The 19,964-nt window shown below is 51.5% G+C and overlaps 1 protein-coding gene across 2 annotated transcripts in view; it reads right to left on the bottom strand.

Moving 5' to 3' along the window:
- Ryr1 (ryanodine receptor 1) overlaps positions 1-19,964 on the bottom strand; it is a 129,374-nt gene that overhangs the window by 33,548 nt on the left and 75,862 nt on the right. Inside the window, exons 70-88 of one of the 2 annotated variants that reach the window (XM_028786244.1) lie at positions 19,416-19,430; positions 18,075-18,245; positions 16,727-16,786; positions 16,281-16,418; positions 15,825-15,937; positions 15,556-15,652; positions 15,119-15,225; positions 12,107-12,158; positions 11,900-11,974; positions 10,421-10,520; positions 9,995-10,074; positions 9,806-9,882; positions 8,425-8,498; positions 7,783-7,800; positions 6,725-6,805; positions 3,933-4,021; positions 3,710-3,838; positions 3,526-3,630; positions 1,286-1,367 (exon numbers count right to left, since the gene is read on the bottom strand). In XM_028786244.1, coding sequence (XP_028642077.1) covers positions 1,286-1,367; positions 3,526-3,630; positions 3,710-3,838; positions 3,933-4,021; positions 6,725-6,805; positions 7,783-7,800; positions 8,425-8,498; positions 9,806-9,882; positions 9,995-10,074; positions 10,421-10,520; positions 11,900-11,974; positions 12,107-12,158; positions 15,119-15,225; positions 15,556-15,652; positions 15,825-15,937; positions 16,281-16,418; positions 16,727-16,786; positions 18,075-18,245; positions 19,416-19,430 — 1,663 coding nt within the window. The remainder of the gene's footprint in view (positions 1-1,285; positions 1,368-3,525; positions 3,631-3,709; positions 3,839-3,932; positions 4,022-6,724; positions 6,806-7,782; positions 7,801-8,424; positions 8,499-9,805; positions 9,883-9,994; positions 10,075-10,420; positions 10,521-11,899; positions 11,975-12,106; positions 12,159-15,118; positions 15,226-15,555; positions 15,653-15,824; positions 15,938-16,280; positions 16,419-16,726; positions 16,787-18,074; positions 18,246-19,415; positions 19,431-19,964) is intronic. The other variant, XM_028786245.1, reaches the window with a different exon arrangement.

The raw sequence follows: 19,964 nt of genomic DNA, 5'->3' as shown, positions 1-19,964 counted from the left end.
TATAAGGGAAATATTGTTGTATGGTTTCCCGACAAGAAAGACTTGGAGAAACTTACGGGTGTGTAGCTGGTAAACAGGCAAGGGAGGATTTGCACCCAGAGCCTTGTGAGCTCTGCGCTCACACACGAAAAGCTCCATACTAATGAAGGTGGGTATGGAGGCACATGTTGGAAATGTCAGCACTTGTGAAGCTGAGGCAGGAGAACTGTCATGGGTTCTAGGCTAGCCTGGTCTATAGAGTGGGACTCTGTCTGAAAAAATTAAAAGTAAGAACACTTGCATATGCACCCAGCATGGATAAGGCCTGGCTTCTGGGGTTCTATCCCCAGCACCATGTGTAAGAGAAACGACTTGAATGCCCACCAATGGGGGATTTAATTAAATGAACTACCGCTCAATGGAGTACTATACACCCACGTAAAAGAATGAGGAGGCTGAGCATAGTTTTTTGATAGAGCACTTGTTCCCAGTGATAGCGGGGTGGGAGGGAGAGAGTGAAGGAGGGGGGGGGATTTGAAACGTTTTGCCCAGGCTGGTCTCAAACTCTACGTAGTTTAGAATGTCTCTGAATTCTTGATTCTCTTCTCTCAGCCTTCTGGGCACTGAGATGACAGTCGTGTGTCATTGTAACCATCGCCATCACCGCCACAACCGTCATCATCATTTTATGTGTAGGATGCTTTGCCTGCATGTGTGTTTGTAGGCTGCATATGTGCGGTGCTCTCAGAGGCCAGCAGAGGGCACTGGACCCCTTGGAACTGGAGTTACGGAGCTGAACCCGGGTCCTCTGGAAAAGCAGCCAGTGCTCTTAACCACTGAGCCATCTCCCTCATCTCTCCAGCCTGCTCCAGTCCTAGTTTTTGTTTCTTTGAGAGAGAGCTTTTCCATTAGGGCAAGCTGACTTATGTAAGTCAGGCTATTATTATTATTATATTAAATAAAGGCTTTAAGTTGCTAAATTTGGTAGGTATTTGTTATGCAGCAAAACTGATACAGTTTAATCACGATCCACGTATTATATAGGTTTGTTTAATACGTCTTAAGTTCATAGATAAAGTCTACAGGCAACTCATCTTATTAAAATGTGTCTGTGGAATCGATAAATTAGCATGTATTTAGTCAGAGCTCGGAAGATGTCCGCTGATCTTGTGCAGTATTCTCTTCATCACCATTGTCCCTAGCATAGCGTCAGGTGGGGCTCAGTGGTAGGGTCTCAGGTCTCAAGCACCATTCTTGGGTGTCCCTGGACCCCTGCATCGCTCCCTCCCCCACTTCTGGTGTTCACCTTCCAGGAGGGACAGCAGCATCACCACCATGTCCTTCTGCAGGTCCAGCAGCTCCTTCAGCAGTTCTATCTGGCTGGAGTCCTGGAGGGCACACACCAACTGTGAGCGGCTGGCCCCGCCCCTGCAGAGTGCCTCCCAATGGATCTGGGCTCCCTCACCTATCCAGAGGGGCCTAAGTCCTCTCCCTTCTCTCTCTTACCTCTGAGGGAACCCGCGTCCAAACATGTTCCTCGGAAGCAGAGGAAGGGCAGAGAGACAGGATTGTGGGGTGGGGTTGGCACCCAGGGGCAAGTGTGTGAGGGGTATGAGACTGGCAGATAAGGCAGCCGGGAGCCTTGGAGAGCAGACATTCAGACAGACAGACAGACAGACAGACAGACAGACAGACACGGATACTGTGGACAGAGACTCAGATCTTAGCAGGATGATGACATTCCAGCGTGGTGCCTGGTCCATGGGGCGGTCGGCCATGCCAGAGCTGACTGTGATGGGTGGGTGGCACGGTGAGGAAGTGCAGGAGGAGAGACTGCCGGTGAGGTAAACGGCTGTGACAGTTCCGGTATGCCATTTGGGGATCATAAGTACACGGCCCATCCCCGGCCACAGCGTCCAATGGGGAGCTCACAGAAACCTCTGCCAAAGTCCCCCGTTGTGGCACCTGTGCTATACTGAGTCACACATACGCGTCCTTTATGACTTACACATGAGCTGTGTGGCACCCTTGCTACCTTGCTGTTCTCTGAGTCACTCATTCTGATCCTAATGCAACCCACGGTTCCAAAGTTTGGTATTCTGACCCAAGGTCTAGGATCTCAGTATCTCTAGGTTAGTTGGGCTTGGGCTCCGTGCCTTCCCACGAGCCTGTCTTGCCTTAGTTGAGAGGGAGAGCTGTAATTCTTTCAGACCTCATGGAGCCGACTCCACGTTCTGGATCTAGGAATGAATACATCAGGAGGTCTGGCCAACCAGAACTTTCTTCCCTCCTGCTGAGACCAAAGGCAAGCACATGACCCAAGATAGCAGCCAGAGAACCTTGGGCCTTTTATTTAAAACTTTTAGAAAAGACCTGTTTCACACTGCCTCGAGCTGTTAGTGTGACAAGAAGAATGGACATCATTTTTTTTCTCAGGCCCTAACTAAATGATTCTAGGCAGGGGCTCTACCACTGAGCCACGCCCCCAGCCCCTCACTGGGGGATTCTAGGCAGGGGCTCTACCACTGAGCCCCGCCCCCAGCCCCTCACTGGGGGATTCTAGGCAGGGGCTCTATCACCAAGCTACACTCCTAGCCACTCACGGGAGATTCTAGACAGAGGTTCTACCACTGAGTCACACTCCTAGCTCCTTGTATTGAATACCCCTTATAATTTGCATCTGGAGTATGGCTGATGAATTATCACAATGATACTTGAAAGTTTATCTCCACCAATATTTAAAGATTACACCGACATCATACGTCCAACTGTACTGAGAAACTGAATTCTCAGTTCAACTCCTTTCCAAGTCAGATGGCATCGTATAGGGTGCCTGTGGCACTCTGGACAAATTGGGAGGTCTCTGCTTCCTTAAGACACTGCTTTGTGGGAAATTGTATGGAATACTTGTCTGCCACCTGCCGGACAGTTGTTGTACTACACCAATGTATCTGGAGTGGTTAGGTTGTCTAGCGCCACGTGGTTGCCTGCAGTGCACAAACTCGCCTTGACTAAGTCTACCAAGCGGAAGCACACAAAATGGACGAGGTGTGTGTGAGGCATTCACGAGGCCGCAGAGGAGCAAGGCGGGGGTGGGGTGGGGTGGGGGCGAGGAGAGGGCAAGTATTCTGGGAGCAGGATCCTTACATCATGGGTACTTGGCACGGGAGTCTTCTGCCGCAGGCAGGGTAAAAGAAGGAACAATCTTTCAGCCCTAATCTAGAAGCACAGCCCCACCCTATTTCCCCCGGAGCTGGAAGAATCTAGGATGACCTCAGTAGAAGGAAAACGATACGAACCAATCAGAGGAGAGTTCTGGAAAGGAGGGATGGGCTCCAAAGTCAAACCAATGGAGGTATAGGTGGGAAATGAGGAGAGTGGTGGGGTATGGGAAGAAGCAAGCAGAGGACCAATGCAAAAGGGGTTTGGGAGGGGCTGTGTGAACCATGCGCAGAGCACTAAGGAACCGACCAGAGGGATAGGGGCGGGTCTGGGGATTCTAAGGGATGGCTGGAGGCAAAGACCTGATCTCAGACAAACTCAGACCTGAGCCAGCTTCATCATCATGTGTGCGAACACGTGCAGGAAGCCCACCACAGCATCCCAGAGGCGACTGTGCGCCAGACTCTGCTGGTTTCCGGTGCAGGGTCCCTGGGGAGCAGAGGGTGGCCTGAAGTCCCAGGCAGAAGTGCTGGATGCTGGAGTACTCCAGGTAGAGTGCGGAGCCTACCTGGATGTACTCGGTGAGGCTGTTGAACACCTGTTTAGCTACCGACATGGCTTTGGAGAAGTTTCTCTTTCCCTGCTCCTCGATGACATCCTTGCCCGAGTAGTACCAGTAGAAGTCACTGATGGATTCCTGTGGACCCGGGAGGGCGTGAAGGACGCTGGAGCCATGGTTAGTCCGTCGGGCCCCTGGCTCAGGTCGCATGAGGCTGGCCACCCTTCCTTACCTGCAGCCGCAGGAGGTAATCTACTGTGCAGATGATGATATTGATGGTGGTCGTGTTCCCAGTCTGTGTCCGCAGGTAGTTCTGGAAATCTGAGGAAATGAAAAATGTATCCATTCGGCGAGCGCCCGTGTTTATGTGGAGACATCAGTGTCTATTCATTTAGGATTAGGGATAGGGTTCATATTTCGTGCCTACTGTGTGCCAGAAGTCATGTAATTACCTTTATAAGTGTGAAGTATGTGTGTCACACAGGGATGGAAGGTCACTTATATATTTATCTAAAGACACTGTGGAGGGCCTCGGTGCAGCAAATGCAGTAGAGATTCAGCCTCCTGCTTCTCTTCTTCTTTTTTTTTTTTTTTTGTAAATTTTAAATATTAATTTACGGGTCTGGGAAGATGGTTCAGTGGTTAAGTGTATTGGCTGCTTTTGCACAGGCCCTGGGTTCAGTTCCCAGCACCTATATAGTGGCTCACAACCATTTAACCCCAGTGCCCAGTCATCTGACGCCCTCTTCTGGTCTCCTCCAGAACTGCATACATGTGGAACCCATACATACTCGTAGGAAGATACTCACACACACTAAACGGTTTTTTTTTTTTTCACTTATTTAGGTATGGTCCTGGTAGAGGGACAGTCAGGTGGATCTTTGTGAGTCTGACGTTAGCCTAGTGTATTGGGCAAGTTCCAGGCCATTCGAGGCTACAGTGAAACCCTCTCTAAATTGTTTCATTTGTTTATTCCTGAGGAGAAGCAGGGGGGTGGGGTGGGGTGAGGGAAACTGTACGTGCTAGATGCTAATAAAGATAGAAGTCGGTCTCTCCATCCACCGAGTGGGTCCTGAGAACTGGTTCAGGTCATCAGACTTGGAGCAAGTCCTTTTACCACTGAGCTGTCTAACCAGCCTCTCTCTTTTTGTTTCCCTGAGACAGGGTCTGGAGAAGTGCCTAAGGCTAGCCTCAAACCCTCTTCCCTCAGACTCCCACCTACCAGAATTACAACTGTGTAACCCTCACACCCAGCTTCAACTGCTTTTATTTATATTTATATTATTTAATTAATTAAGTTTTTTTTCAAGGCAGGGTTTTTCTGTACAGCCCTGGGTGTCGAGGAATTAGCTGTGTAGACCAGGCTGGCCTTGAATCCAGAGACCTGCCTGCTTCTGCCTCCTGGGTGCTGGGATTAAAAAGCATGTGCCACCATCCCCAGCTTCCAACAGGTTTTTAATTAATTTTTGCTGGACAACGATTTAATGGGTAAATGGAGATAAAGTCCTCCATTGGTTCCTCCTCGTTCTACTCTTCTGGTTATTTTTTTATTTTGATTTGCTTTGCTTTTTGAGACAGGCTTTCATGTAGCCCAGGCTAGCCGTGAATTCAGTATGTAGCTCAAGAGCCTGGCAGATCCCTAGTTCAGCCGGTCTAAGGTAAAGGTGTGTGTGTGTGTGTGTGTGTGTGTGTATGTCAGGGGACACTTACTGTTCAGTGAGAAATCCTGTTTCAAGACTATAAGGCAGAAAATGACAAAAGAAAGACACTTGATGCACCACAGTCACACACATGACAGTCACACACATGACAGTCACACACATGACAGTCACACACATCACACAGTCACACACATCACACAGTCACACACATCACACAGTCACACACATCACAGTCACACACATCACACAGTCACACACACACCACAGTCACACACATCACAGTCACACACATCACACAGTCACACACATCACAGTCACACACATCACAGTCACACACACCACAGTCACACACACACATACACACACACATCAGACAGTCACACATCAGTCACACACATCACAGTCACACACACACACACACACACACACACACACACGCTTTCCCTCTGCGCAGTTTGTGGCTCTCTATGTGCTGTGACCATTGTAAACACAACCGTGTGACACACGCTTGGCTCGCAGGGAAGCTGGTCCGGTTTAGGCTGCTCTTTGTTTCTGGTTTTGGAGACAAAGTCTCCCTGGGCAGCCCGGAGGCTCGTCCCGCTCCTGCCGGGGCCTGAGCACTGGGGCCGGCTTTGCCACCGCCGGGCTTAACTGTCCCTTCAGTGCAAGCTGTTCGAGCCGCACCGGGTCCTACTTTTCAGCAACAGTATTTAATTAGCGGGCTTCGTCACACTAGGTTTTGTTAAACTGGCCCAACGCAGGCAGCGCCTGTGAAAACTCTCTCCTCTGCTCAGAGAGGATCTGAACATCTCCTGGGAAAATGTTTTCTGTGATAAACAGATGAATAAATCAAATATATCCACTTTTAAACACCAAGCTCGTCTGTGGACTCTGGCGTCCATCCTTTAGAGAGAAGGCTGCCAGATGCCTGTGGGAAAACCGAGTGTGACGAATCGCCCATTTGGGAGAATTGACTTCTGGCCAAACGAGATTTTGGCAGACTGCCTTCGGGGAGTTGGACTGGCCAGAGGAAGTGAAAGTGAAGCGAAGTGGTCTGCTTCCAGAAACTTCAGAAGCCAGAGAAACTTGTTACTGTTGATTGTTTCTTTGGGACAGGGTCTCTGTCGCTCAGGCTGGCTTCACACTACCCGCGTAACGAAGATGGCCTTGAGCCCCTGATCCTCGTACTCTGCTTCGGAGAGTAGAGGAAGTAGAAACGAAGGCTGGTCGAGGCCTGCATAGGTAGGGAAGTCATCTCCGGGAAGAGGAGGGATTGGAGATGAGCCCAGGTGACTTTTGGAAGCCCCGCCCCAGTGTCCCCTCACCCCCCATGTCCCCTCTACCCGCCCACCCTCCTTCTCACCGTTGTTGTGGCCCTCGCAGAGCAGCTGGAGGAAGCGGAACAGGTCCTGTGTGAATTCATCGTCTGCCATGACTTTCTCTCCTGGGTGGGAGGAAGGGCACCCGGGAGGGGTCAGATGTGCCCGGACACAGCACACACATGCACACAACCCATGCACACTGCACACGCATGCACAACGTATGGGGTGCTGGAAGGAGCGAGCGGCACTTCAAAGACACTGTGAGGGCCACCGGCATCCACAACGCCAGCCTGTGAGCTCTGCAGATGGAGACCCGAGGAGCTGGCCTCCTCATCGGCTTATGAAGCTAGAGCCTCAAGTGTCTTTTTACATCCGTGTCTCTCCAATGTCACCACTTGTGTGACATCTAGGAGTGACCCAGCAGGCATTCAGCAGTTGGTATAACCCTGAGCCGGACTCCAGGCTGCAGGGGTTAATGGATTATAGGGTTGGGGTCACTTGCACACAAGGCTCTGGGCAGGGGAGGACTGGGCTGGGAAAAGACAGGGATGAAAGCCAATCAACTGGCCCCAAAGCTTCAAAGCAGCCAACCCAGGAGAAGGAGAGGGAAAGTGTGTCAACATGGTCCAATCAGAATAGACATCTGAAAGAAACCAATCAGGTAAGGGCTAGGTTGGGGATGGGCCAATCAGAGCAGGCGCAGAGGGCACGCGCGGCACCAATCAGAGTGGTTGCCTCCAACAAACGAGGCCCACCAGACTAGGTTTGGGACGCACAGCGCAGAGAGGGTGGGATTGGGGGAGGGTTTACCCCACCCTGGACTGGGAATCTGGGTCTGGAAGCTCCCAAAATATCCAGCTGAAAAGGGACCTTGACTGTCTTTTCTAACTTTTGTGTTACATACGGGGAAACTGAGGCTTACGTTAAATAAAACCTATTCATAATGTCTCTGGACTCCGGGAACCTTCTCCATGGGATTTCCTGAAGGGGCCACCGCCCTGACCTCCCTGACTGTCCCAGATCCTCAGCCCCAGGGGGTATCGGGAGTTAGAAGGGGGTCGGGAGAGCTCAGCACAGCAATGGATGGCGGGGGAATTACCGTTCTGGCGATTGATGACTGAGGCAGCCAACAGGATGGGAGGAGGAAGCAGGAGAAAAGAGGAAAAAGACAGAGACGGACAGAAGGACAGCGACATGGGACAAAGACACAGACACACAGAGAGAAACAAGCACAGAGAGAAAGATAGACAGCCGTGAGGAGTCAGGAGGGAGTGGGTTAGCAAGGAAGCGAGGGGAGGGAGAGAGGAAGGAGAGAGAGAGAGAGAGAGAGAGAGAGAGAGAGAGAGAGAGAGAGAGAACACGCACAAGAGAGGCAGGAGGCAGAGGTCAGGGTGGAAAGTTAGACACGTCAAAACACAGCAAAGAGGAGACTCGATTAACCGGATTAGGGACATTAATGAACAGCAACCAGAATGAGGCTTGGGGCACGTGGAGGACGGGTCCACGCGGTGATGGGTGGTGGAACACCAGACTGAATGACACCTAGGGGAGGAGCCCATGGGAAGGGAGACCCTGGAGGCATGGAGGAGGGGCACTCAGGACGGGGGATCACAACCCTGGGGGAACCCTTGGGAAAAGGGGTGTCTTGGAGGATCGTGGCTATGGGCAGCCAGGGGCACCGAGAAGGGCATCTTGAGGGAGGTGATGTCCCAGGGAGAGGGCACCCAGAGGAAGGTCTCACCAGTGCCATCCTCGTTCACCATGCCCAGCCCTTCTGCCTTATTCTGCCTCTCGAAGGCGTTGAGGTCCAGGACACTGAGGAAAGAGATGACTGAGGTGAGGGAGGTCCGGTTTCCGTCTCGCATGGCCTGTCAGTCTCCACCGCGGCCGAGGAGCCATGAAAGCCAGGACACGACGCATTGGAGAGAGCGAACGGAAGCTCCGTCCCCTCCCACCTCTCGCCTTCTGCAGATACCACTCCACCCTCTGTCCGTCATCTACCTCCTATCCAATCCCTCACCCTCTGCCTGTACCCCACCCTGCCCTTCACCTTCTGCGGCATGCCCAGGCACCCCCTGCCTCTATCCATGCCCCCATCCCCACCCCCACCCTCTTCCTTAAGCCTCCGCCACCCTGGCCTTGTGAAGTGGAGTGGGTCTAGTATGCAAGCAGAAATCATGGAGGCACAGAAACATCAGTTAGCAAAACCTACAGAGGGGTAGAGAAAAGTCAGCCGACAGCAAGGAGGGGGGAAGAAAAATGGCAGAGGAGACATATGAATATGATCATCTAAGAGAGCACGTGACCGAGAGAGCACGTGACCGAGAGAGCACGTGGCCGAGAGAGCACGTGACCGAGAGAGCACGTGACGGAGAGAGCACGTGACTGAGAGACACGTGACTGAGAGAGCGCATGAACCCTGCTGGGACCCTCTCTTGAATTGTCACTAACCAAAGTCCCACTTATCGGAGCCCTTATTACTACTCTCCTCTTGCCCCTCCTTTTTTTTTTTTTTTTTTGAGACAGGGTCTCAGGTAGCTCAGGTTATCTTTACACTCTCTGTAATCCTCCTGCCTCTGACAGGGTCTCATGTAGCTCAGGCTATCTTTACACTCTGTAATCCTCCTGCCTCTGCTTTCTGAGTGCTGGAGTTCCAGGCATGTATCACATCTTACCCTCTCCTCCATGTCAGAGGAGGAACTCAGGTCTTGCACAGTCTAGGCAGGTGCTCTGGCTCCAAGGTACAATGCCAGTCCATAACTCGTCAGTCTGTCCGTCCGTCTGTCCGTCCCTCCCTCCCTCCATGCCCCCTTCCCCCCAACCCCCCAAGACAGGGTTGCCCTGTGCAGCTCTGGCTGTCCTGGCATTCCCTCTGCAGACCAGGCTGGCCTCAGACTCACTCAGATCCTCCTGCCTCTGCCTGCCAAGGTGAGCACCACCACAACCCACAGTTCGGTCTTACAACTTGTGAGATTCTACCTTCTATGTTAATTCCCCTAGCACACTCTCTAGTGTTTGCACTCCGCTGTGCGCGGTCCTTTTCCTGGACCAGGACAGTATAAGTTAGAGCGCCCCTCCCCCTGGCAGCAGAGCAGAACTGGAAGAGAGACCTAGGGTCCCACCTGCATGTTTGCATTAGTGCCTGGATACTCTGGAAGAAGCCCACTTCCTTCTTGTCCTTCAGGTAATCCAGCATTTTCTGCAGCGGAAGTGGCAGGAGATGAGGGTGTGGGGCACCTGGAAGCCACTCAGGAATACCCATCCGCCCCCGCCCCACGCCCTCTTAGCCCCTCCTCCCAAGATTCTGTTACCTGCTGCACTTCAGCGTTCCCTCCGTTGAGGATGGAGATGCCCAGCTTCAGGGTAGAAGACACCATGGCACCCGTCTCTCCTGGAGGTCGTGGAGACAAGGAAGAAGAAATAAATCAATAAAATAAATGGTCCGTTCAGCCTGAGGTTTCCACCCACAAAAAAAAAAAAAAAAAACCCACCATGTTACAGGAAGGAAGGGGATGAAGTGTGTGCACAGACAGTTTCTATGTGTGACCAGAGAGTGAAGGGGAAGGGGAGATTTGAAAGAAAGACACGCTAGAAATTCTGCTGGCGCTGGAGTGTGTCTGTAGGTTGGAGGCATGCAGAGGGGGCAAGCAGTGTCAGCAGGGAGTGGATGGTGGGTGTACTGGGGAGGACGTGGCGGGTGTGTTGGGGGGGGTGCCTGGGATTGGGGGGGCACAGACCTTTGCAAGCACTGATCATTTGCAATACCATCTCAGCGGCACCCCGGTTGTGGAGCCTTGACTGCTGGTACAGGAGCCTCTGTTTCTCCATCTCCTTCTCCTGGGGTGGTAGCAGGTTTCAGTGCTCAGCAGCCTAGCCTGGGTCCCCAGGGCCTCGTCCTTCTGTCTGTCTTCCCAGACCCAGCCACATCTGCCAACTTGAATTGTGACATCCCTCCATGCCCAAGGGGCTTATATTCTGGTTTGTGTCCTGTACCTGGCTCAAGTCTGTGGACCTCCTAAAGTCTGTGAACATGCCCGTGGAAAAGCCCCACATTCCTGTCTATCCCTCTCTGATGGAATCCTGGAGTTCCTTTTGCTGTAGAAATGTTGTCAGAACCCTTGCTATTGTTACCAAGAAGAATCACAAATGCACCCACATCACATTACTGCCTCAGACGTCTTGAAATATCACGTAATGTGCACCATAACCTCTTAATTAACCCCTGCTACATCTTGATTCGGATAGCTAAATAAAGGACAGGTGCTATCCAATTCCAGATTTAATTTGGGGTTGGTTTGTTTTGACAAAAGGTCATACCCCTGACTGGCCTGGAACTTTTGACAATCCTCCTGCTTCAGCCTTTCAAGTGGTCGTATTATAATCATCACTGTGTCCAGCTTATGAATTTGTATTTTAAATATATATTTTTAAAAGGTGTACTTATTTTATGTACATGTGTGTGTGTGTGTGTGTGTGTGTATGTGCCTGTGAGCGTGCACACACACACATGCATGAGCACATCTGAATGTCTTTATGGGGACTTTCTGTATGCATGCAGTACCCACAGAGACCAGAAGAGGGCACATGAACCCCTGGAACTGGAATTATAGATGGTTGTGAGCCACACGTGAGTGCTGGGAACTGAAATCAGGTCCCCAGGCAGAGCAGCAAGTGCTGTTAATTGCTGAGCCATCTTGCTAGCCTCTAAGTATCTCCTTCCTTCCTTCCTTCCTTCCTTCCTCCCTCCCTCCCTCCCTCCCTCCCTCCCTTCCTTCCTTCCTTCCTTCCTTCCTTTCTTTCCTTAAAGCACAAGTTCCTCATGTGCCCTAGGCTGGCCTCAAACTTAGGATTCTTCTGACTCATCCTTCTGAACGCTGGGATCACAGGTGTCCAACACCACAGCTGGCTGTTGTATTCTACTTTTATCCTTCTCAGCCACTTTGCTCTCTGAGACTCCTTCTCTGTATCCTCCCACTCGGCGTCTGGGCTGCTGTACCTCCGGAGCTGGCCTCGTCCTGGCCCTACCCTTCACCCATGCCTCCCAACACCACAGTGAACACCTAGTGTTGTTGAGGTTTGTTTTGGCATCTTTCTTCCCCGAGGACAGACTCTGTTGCCCCTGTGTGCCCGGGTGTGGCACTCTGGTCACATATCGAACGAACGGGAGTTGAGAGTTCCCAACCCTTCCTCCAGGATGTTCTCACCCCCCCTCCTACCTCAAAGGACACCTCCACTTCCTCTTCTTCACCTCCTTCTTCGCCATTTTCCCCGCCCTCCTCCAGGTGGCAGCTCTGGGGAGCAGCATCAGTTGGTGAGTGAGCAAAGCGGAAGCCCTGTCCACCCTCCAGGAGCCCCTTCAGTGTGTGGGACACTGCATCCGTCCGGGGAGAAGGAACACTGGCTGGGCGGAGGCAGGAGCTCACCTTGGCCATGATGTCAGCGTAAGCCATGTACAGGTAGTCCTCGTCCAGTTTGCTGAGGAAGTAAGCAGAGAGACACGCCCAGTGGCAACACAGCCCCAACTTTTCTTTAAAATGGGTATAAGACTTCAGGTAGCCCAGGCTGGCCTCAAACTCAACATGGAATGACTCCTCATCATGGTGCCTGCACCTCCTGATGGTGCCTGGGATTCCAGCTGTGACCCATCATGCCTGGTTTTTATGGTGTTGGGGATTGAACACAGGGCTTCATCCATACTAGACAAGTAACCTACCAACTGAGCTACATCCCCAGCCCTTTGTTTTGGGGCAGATTCTGTAGATGTAGCCCAGGTTGGCCTTCAACTCTTCTGCCCCATCTTCCTTAGAACTGGGATTACACGTATGTAGCATCATGCCCAGTCTGAGATCATCTATTTTATAGTAGTTTTTCTCTTTGTTTTTAGAAAGAGGAAAGGTGCTCTTCACGTATTAACCAATTTATCTGTACAGCACTCCTATCAGGTAGATATATATTACCAGACCCATTTTACAGATGTAGAAACTGAGTCATGGGCTGGAGAGGTGGCTCAGCGGTTAAGAGCAGTGGCTGCTCTTCCAGACATCCTGAGTTCAATTCCCAACAACCACGTGGTGGCTCACAACCATCTGTAAAGGACTCTGGTGCCCTCTTCTGGTGTGTCTGAAGACAGCTACAGTGTACTCATATACATAAAATAAATAAATAGATAAATAAATAATTCTTTAAAAAATAGAAGAGGAAAAAAATAGAAGGGAAACTGAGTCACAAAGACCTTGGCTGGCTAGGGTTGCACAGCGTGCAGTGTGACCCCGCCTATATACAGTAACATGAAGTTATGAGTCTCCCACAGGTGGGAACAATGCACTTGGCTTCCCCATGCCCCTTGCAGCCACAGGTGGATGTCAGAGTCTTGGCCATCAGCTATGTGCATAGGCTTACCAGGGAGAGCTTCCTTTACTGGAGAAAAACGGTTAAAGGTCTTGCTAGGGGTGGGGAAGGGAAGGCTTTCCCTGCTTCTTGTCTGGCACGTGGTCGTGATGTGACTAGCCTCTGCTACACACTCCCACTGCCATGCCTTTCTAGCCGTGATGGGCTGAAGTCTACTGAAACCGTAATCCAAAAGAAATCTTTTGAAACAATGTATAGGTGTAGCTCCCAGGTTTGCAATCCTAGCGCTCAGGAGGCTGAGGTGAGACAATTCCGGATGGTTCAAAAAGAACAAAACCAGGTAGGGTGTGGTAGTGCACGCCTGAAGCAGAGGCAGGAGGATCTCTGTGAGCTGCAGGCTAGCCTGGTCTACAGAGAGCTAGTAGGTAGGGCTACACAGTGAGACCTTGTCTCAAAAAGTGGGGGAGGGTTGGAGTGAGAAAGACAGCTAGTAAGTACTTGAGGCCTTTCTGGTCAGAAAAGTCTCTGTGGCATCCTTAATGACACTTTGTGTCAGAACAGACAGGAAATCTTAATGAGCAGGTATGGTTAAGTTCCAGTAAAACTTTCTTCAAAACACAAAAGCAAATGAAAGAGATCTTTCCTCCCCTTAAGTAGCTTCTGTGGAGAATGGTGTTTATAGTGGCAAGTAAGAACCGATAATACAGGCTCTAAGACTCAAGCTAAGGCAGACAGAAAAGTCAGAAAGAGTGTGGGTCCCTGCCGGTCACCTGCCCAGCCCCATACTCTAGAGCATGATTTCATGTCGTGTGAGAGAAATAAATCCCTAAGGGTTTTTATTTCCTCATCCACAAAATAAAAGGAATTGGCGAGGGTAGTCTGTGGGAGCCGATGTGCATGTCAAGTGTGCAGCATGGGGTCAGACACAGTAAACGTTCATAGATGCCACTCTACTTTTTTTTTTTTTTTGGTTTTTTTCGAGACAGGGTTTCTCTGTGTAGCCCTGGCTGTCCTGAACTCACTCTGTAGACCAGGCTGGCCTCGAACTCAGAAATCCACCTGCCTCTGCCTCCCAAGTGCCGGGATTAAAGGCGTGTGCCACCACCGCCAGGCGCCACTCTACTATTAAGTTTTATTTTTTGTTGTTTTTGCTTATTCAAGACAGTGTTTCTTTGTGTAGCCCTGGCTGTCCTGGAACTCACTCTATAGACCACAGAAATCTGCCTGCATCTGCCTCATGAGTTCTGGGAGAAAAGGCATACAAGTGAGTGTAGTGCCTTCAGATGCCATAAGAGGGAGCCAGATAGCCTCAAACTGGAGTTATAGATGGTGGCCAGCAGTTATGTGGCTGTTGGTACTAAATACGTGGATATTGGTATGGGGTCCTCTGTAAGAGCCACAAGAGGCCTTAACTGCTGAGCTCTCTCTCCAGCCCCTTGGAAGCAGCCTCACTATCACACTTATTACTAAGATGGCCATTAACTCACATTGAAGTCTTCAAATGAGTTAGAAACATTTCCATTCCCATCCAGGAGAAAAGTTTCATTTATATCCATCCATCCTGATCTTTGTCAGACGCAGGCTTTTGTTTCTGTTACTTTGTTTTGTTACAGCTCTGGGGGTTGAACCAGGGTTGCGTCCCTGCTAAGTAAGCATGCTACCTCTGAGCCGTATCTCCAGCCCAGATACTGTTTAAGCAAGACATGCTTTTTGAATAAACCCACGTGGCATCTTTTGTGGGCTCCTCAGAGAGGATGCTCCTGTGATGTGTTCAGCAACAGTCTAAAGCAGCTGCCTGTCCTCACAAAGTGATGCTAAAGGGTCCAGTGACTGGGGGCCGGTAAGATGGTTCAGAGCGTAAAGGAGCTTGCTACCAAGGAAAACTGAGTTTGATTCCTGGGACCCACACACTGTGGAAGTAAAGAATAGACTCCTGCAAGCATTTCTTTTGACTTCCAACAGATATGAAAAATAAATAATAATAAATAAATAAATAAATAAATAAATAAAATTTAAAAATTTGAAGGTCAGCTGATTTTTGTTTTAAGGATCCAGGAAACGTTTCTGAGGGAGGGAAGAGTCCTCACCTCTTTTCAGTCAGAGCTGTGCGGCTGAAGTGTAGGACCAACTGGTGTAGGGGGTCTGGCTTCTTCTCCTCCACTTCTTCCTCCTCTTCCTCCTGCTCCCCAGCTTTCTGAGGGGGGATGGGGTGAGGGCTGGAGGGTGACTTTTTTTTTTTTTTTTTTTGGTTTTTCGAAACAGGGTTTCTCTGTGTAGCCCTGGCTGTCCTGGAACTCACTCTGTAGACCAGGCTGGCCTCAAACTCAGAAATCCGCCTGCCTCTGCCTCCCAAGTGCTGGGATTAAAGGCGTGCGCCACCACTGCCCGGCCTCTCTCACAGTCTTGCTGGACTAGAATTTTGTCTCTTTTCCCAAATCTAGCCTAAGGAGTCGAGTTTTTATATGGAGGGCTCCCTCAGTCCCACCCAGCCCTGCCCCACACCCCCAAGCAGTCCCCAGCTCACCGATAGGTCGTCTATCATGCGGTCCTCGAAACTGTGGTCCTCACTCAGGATCCAGGAGGCCTTGTAGCTCTCCAAGAACATGTTACATGCTCGGTGCCTGTAAGGCAAAGGACTCCAGGCCATCGAGCCTCTTCCGTTCCCCCTGCTCCCCCTCCATCTGCCACCCTCAGTCCTAAGACTCAACCCTACTGGTACTTCATTCTCTGGACTCCCAGTCCTTTTTCCTTTCCTTCAAGTTCTTGTGCTGTCCTCCTTCCTGGGTGCCTTACGTGGGTAAGTTGTACAGGGGCGTCATGCGGAAACAGGCCACCACTGCCCTCCGGCGCTGCTTGGACAAAAGTTTATGCCACACCGCCTTCTTGGACTTGTAAGGATGCTCCGTCTGGGGAGTAGGACAATCTGACATGTCTCCTCAGATCATGGCAATGGCCCAAGTCCCACCTAACTCTGAGCGGAGCTGCCCACGGGTGTCAAGTCTACGTGCTGGGCAGTCAAAGGAACGCCTGGGCTCCTCCGCCAACAGACTCAAGGCACCTTCAGAAGGCCTCACCCTAGCCCCAATGCATTATCACACTTGTCCCTAGAAGCAGTACGCCCAGATCCACAACGCTCCTTGCCTCCTTGCGCGCAAGGCTCCACCCCCAGCCCTGCCCATCACCAGCAGGCCCCGCCCACAGACCCAAGACCAGGCCCTGTCCCGAGACTGAGCCTACAAAGGCGCCCACCTGGTCTAGGTGATACAGTACAGCGGACACTTCCTGGACTCTGCGCACGATTTTCTCGGGATCGTCGGCATCTTCCTCGCGGCCTGGGACGCCGCGGTACAGTGCCATTTGCCAGCGAAGAGATGGTGAGCCTTCCACCTGAGGGAAGTAAGCACCGGGCGTGAAGGCACCTCCCTGGCTGCCTGCCCCCTTTCTACTGCCAAGCTTAGGTGCGGTGAATGAGAAGCAAAGTCCCCTCTGCAGAGCTGGCAAGTTGGCTTGTTGGCAAGCCTGAAGACCCGAGTTTAACCCCCCGGACCCATATGGTAGAAGGAGAGAACTGATTCCTGCATTGCCCTGACTTCTTCTACATGCATGCTAAGACACACTAAATACATACATGTAATTAAAAAAAAAGTCCCTCTTCCATGTCAGGTGCTTCACACACTTCCCCTCAAACGACTTACCTTTCCCTGAAGGTTAAGGTTGTTTTGAAGGAATTCACGGACCTCCTCATCTGTATCTTTCTGGGAAGACAAAGCCCACTGGGTCACTCAGGAGGCCTAGCCTTCCACCATGACCCGTAGCCCTCCCCCTTCTAGGGCTGACTTGATGAGGAACTTGTGTGGGTAAGACCTGGGGAAGATGTGACGCATGTGGGCTGTGGGCTGTGGACAGACAGATGTCTAAAGTGGCTCACAGGATCACTCTGAAGGCACAGAGGGGATTAGTGAGCCTGGGGTGTGTGTGACAGGCGACACCATCAGAAGTCAAATAGCCCAAAGAGGGATTTTTCAGGGGCTGAGTAGAGTGGGTTGCTATTGGAAGTGAGGGGGAGGTAAGGGGGCTACGAGGGGAAATGGCGAGGTCGGCAGAGACCTATCGGGAGTCGGGAAGGTCAATTAAGAGTCTGGCTACACAGGGCCAATGGGAGAGCTAGCCAGGTGAAGCGGGACCTTAGGGGTCATGGGGGCTCTGCGGGATTCTGTAGGACTCAATATCTCCTAGGAGGTTAAAGTTGAAGAGTGGCCTCCGGAGTCCCTGGGAAGAGGTTGCTGTAATCTGAGGGAGAAGTCATGTGTCTTCAGGACCCCGGGGTGGGGGTGGGGTAGACAGTGGCCAGGTGCTTAGAGGGGCCTTGTGCCAGAATCTTAGAGAACTTCTTAGAGTTCCTGGGGCTGAAAAGCATCTTCTTGCCATTGTATGTAAGGGAGGAGTGGGCCGTAAGGAGCTGTCTTGGTGTCCAGGCTACCTTAAGGAGTTCTGGGGGTTGGAGTAATTGATCCTTAGGACCCTTGAGATTCCAGAGGCTGGGAGCGGGGGTCCTGGGGAAGGGGACATTAGGGTTCTGAGGGGCTTTGAATCATAAAGGCTCACTGGCTGCCAGCAGAGGCCTGAGGACAGAAGGAGAAGGGTTCCATAGGACCCCAGACCTTCAATCCCGAGGACATTCGGGAGTTACAACAAGTTCAGTTAGTCTCAGGAGATAGTTCAGACTCCGGGTGTCTGGAGGGAGGGGAGACCATCGGTTTCATGGCTGTGGGGGAGAGCCCTGTGGGGTCCTACACAGCTTATTAGAATCCTATAAGCTATAATGGTCTCTGGTTGCATTTAAGGATTAAACTGTGTTCTCGTTCTTAGATGTTTTTGGATGGAGTCCTTAGCATCCCAGGGCAAGGCTCAGAACATTCTAGAGGCTTTGGTAAGTGTTTGAGGTCCTGCAAAGCTTTGAGGGATTCTGAAAGTCTCCATTGGATCTGAGGGGTTCCCCGGGATCCTAGAAACAGAGGATTCTGGGTAGGGCTGGATAGGCACCAGGGCATAGCGGGCCTTGGCCAGAACAATGAGGTCCTGGTCTGTGGGAGCACACATGTTCAGTCCGATCGGCAACATCTTCTTGAGTGTGGCCACGATCAAAGATGTCTGCACTGAGTACCGGTCTCCCCGGCGCTTCTTCTTGGTGCGTTCCTGGTCAGAGCCACCTGACTATGGGGACATAGGGTTCAGTGATTGCCCACGTGCCCACCCCACCACCCCAGAACTAGTCACAACCCATCTCCTAACCTGGTTGCTAAGCAATCTGTTTTCACCTGGACCCTGCTCCTCCTTGTGCGACAGCCATGACCACAGCCCATCCCCCACCCTGGTCCGATTCCTAGATTTCTGCTTCTAACTAGAGCCCTTGCATATCCATCCCCCCATTTTTTTCAAGCTCTTGTGGTCCTCTCTAAGAGAACTCCACAGGATCCAGTGTCTACCACAGTCCACCCCACACTTCAAATCCCCAAACCAAGTTTCCAAGTACAAAACAAAGTCGTTGGCCCACAGAGCCCCAAGACACAGATAAGCTGGAGGAAGGGAGAGACAGGGAGACCGAGGCAGACAAGAACACGAGGAGACAGAAGGTGCAAGATAGATCTGGAAAGACCTAGAAGCCAAGACACAGAACACAGACTCCCACAACCATGTTCTGGAGCCTGAGGTGCAGACCCCTCCCTGTCCAGGGCCACTCGTGTCATGCCAACAAGAAGTCCCAGTGGCAAGCTGCGGCCAGAGCCCCATCCATGGCAATACTGAGCATGGCCCAAGTGCCAGACACTGCCGAAGACCCCACATGCAGCATTGCTGAGTCTTTAAAGAGCCCCAGGCCTGGGGTCTGTTGGCTGGATGCCATCAGAGGCTCACAAAGATGACATTTGGCAAGAGTCACACAGATCACTACCATTACTGGGTTCTGCCTAGAGGCCAAGACGTATACCTGTGCACAGCCAGGGCTGCCCCTAACCATGCAGCTGTCCACACCCCGCCCTGGAACCCAGCCTGCAATGCATGGGGGAAAGCCAGTGGTTGAATTTTTTTTTTTTTTTTGGTAGCAAAACCAAAAAAAGAAAAAAAAAAGAGATAAAGATAAAGAAGAAGGGAAGAAAAGAAAACCACCCAAACCAGAAGAGAAATAATTCAACAACTCGTCCAAAGCCGAGAGTGGGGGGAGGAGTGGGTGGTTGGGGAGGAAGAAGACGAAGAGGAAGGAGGATGGGGAGCAGGAGCTAAGGGTGGGGGACAGGGATAAAAACAGGGGGTTTGAAAGGGTGGGGCTCTGAGTGGGAAAAGGTATTAGCCAAAAGCCATGCAGAAAGTTCCAGATGTGGCGCTGACCTGTACGTCTCCTGCCTGCTTCAACGGGTTGCCGACAGAGACAAGAAGGGTTACCCCAGCCCGACAGAGAGCCCCAGACCCAACTCCACGTTACCCTGGCTCCTCTGCCCCACCCCCCCAACTCTTTAACTGGGCGTTCCAGACCTTGATTGGGGCAGGGTGCTGTTCTTTAGGACGCCAGAGAGGGCCATTGTGAAAGGACGGAAAGGGGAGGGAGGAGGACTACAGGGAGGCAGCGGAAGAGGAGGTAGGAGAGAAATTAGGAAGATGGGGAGGTGGAGATAAGGGGGAGGTGGGGAAGAGGAGGAAGGTGAGGAGGAGGGTGATAGGAAAGAAGAATGAAGGGAGGACATAAGATCTAGGGAGGACTGTGAGGAAGAGGGAAGGGAGAGGAGAAAAAGGGTGGGGGTGGGTGGGAAGCCGTGGTCTCTGAGAGCTAAAGGTGATATGACCAAAGCAGGACAAGTGACAGGTGACTGGGTTGGGAAGGTCAAGAAGGTAGTCCTGGAGGGTGCTCCCACCTCATCCAGTCCTGGACGGTGCTCCCAC

The sequence above is a fragment of the Grammomys surdaster genome, unplaced genomic scaffold (genome assembly GCF_004785775.1).
Source record: "Grammomys surdaster isolate TR1022 unplaced genomic scaffold, NIH_TR_1.0 125430, whole genome shotgun sequence".
In the NCBI taxonomy this organism is placed as follows: domain Eukaryota; kingdom Metazoa; phylum Chordata; class Mammalia; order Rodentia; family Muridae; genus Grammomys; species Grammomys surdaster.
Note: the sequence above shows the minus strand (reverse complement) of the source record. Positions and strands in the feature narration are given on the sequence as shown.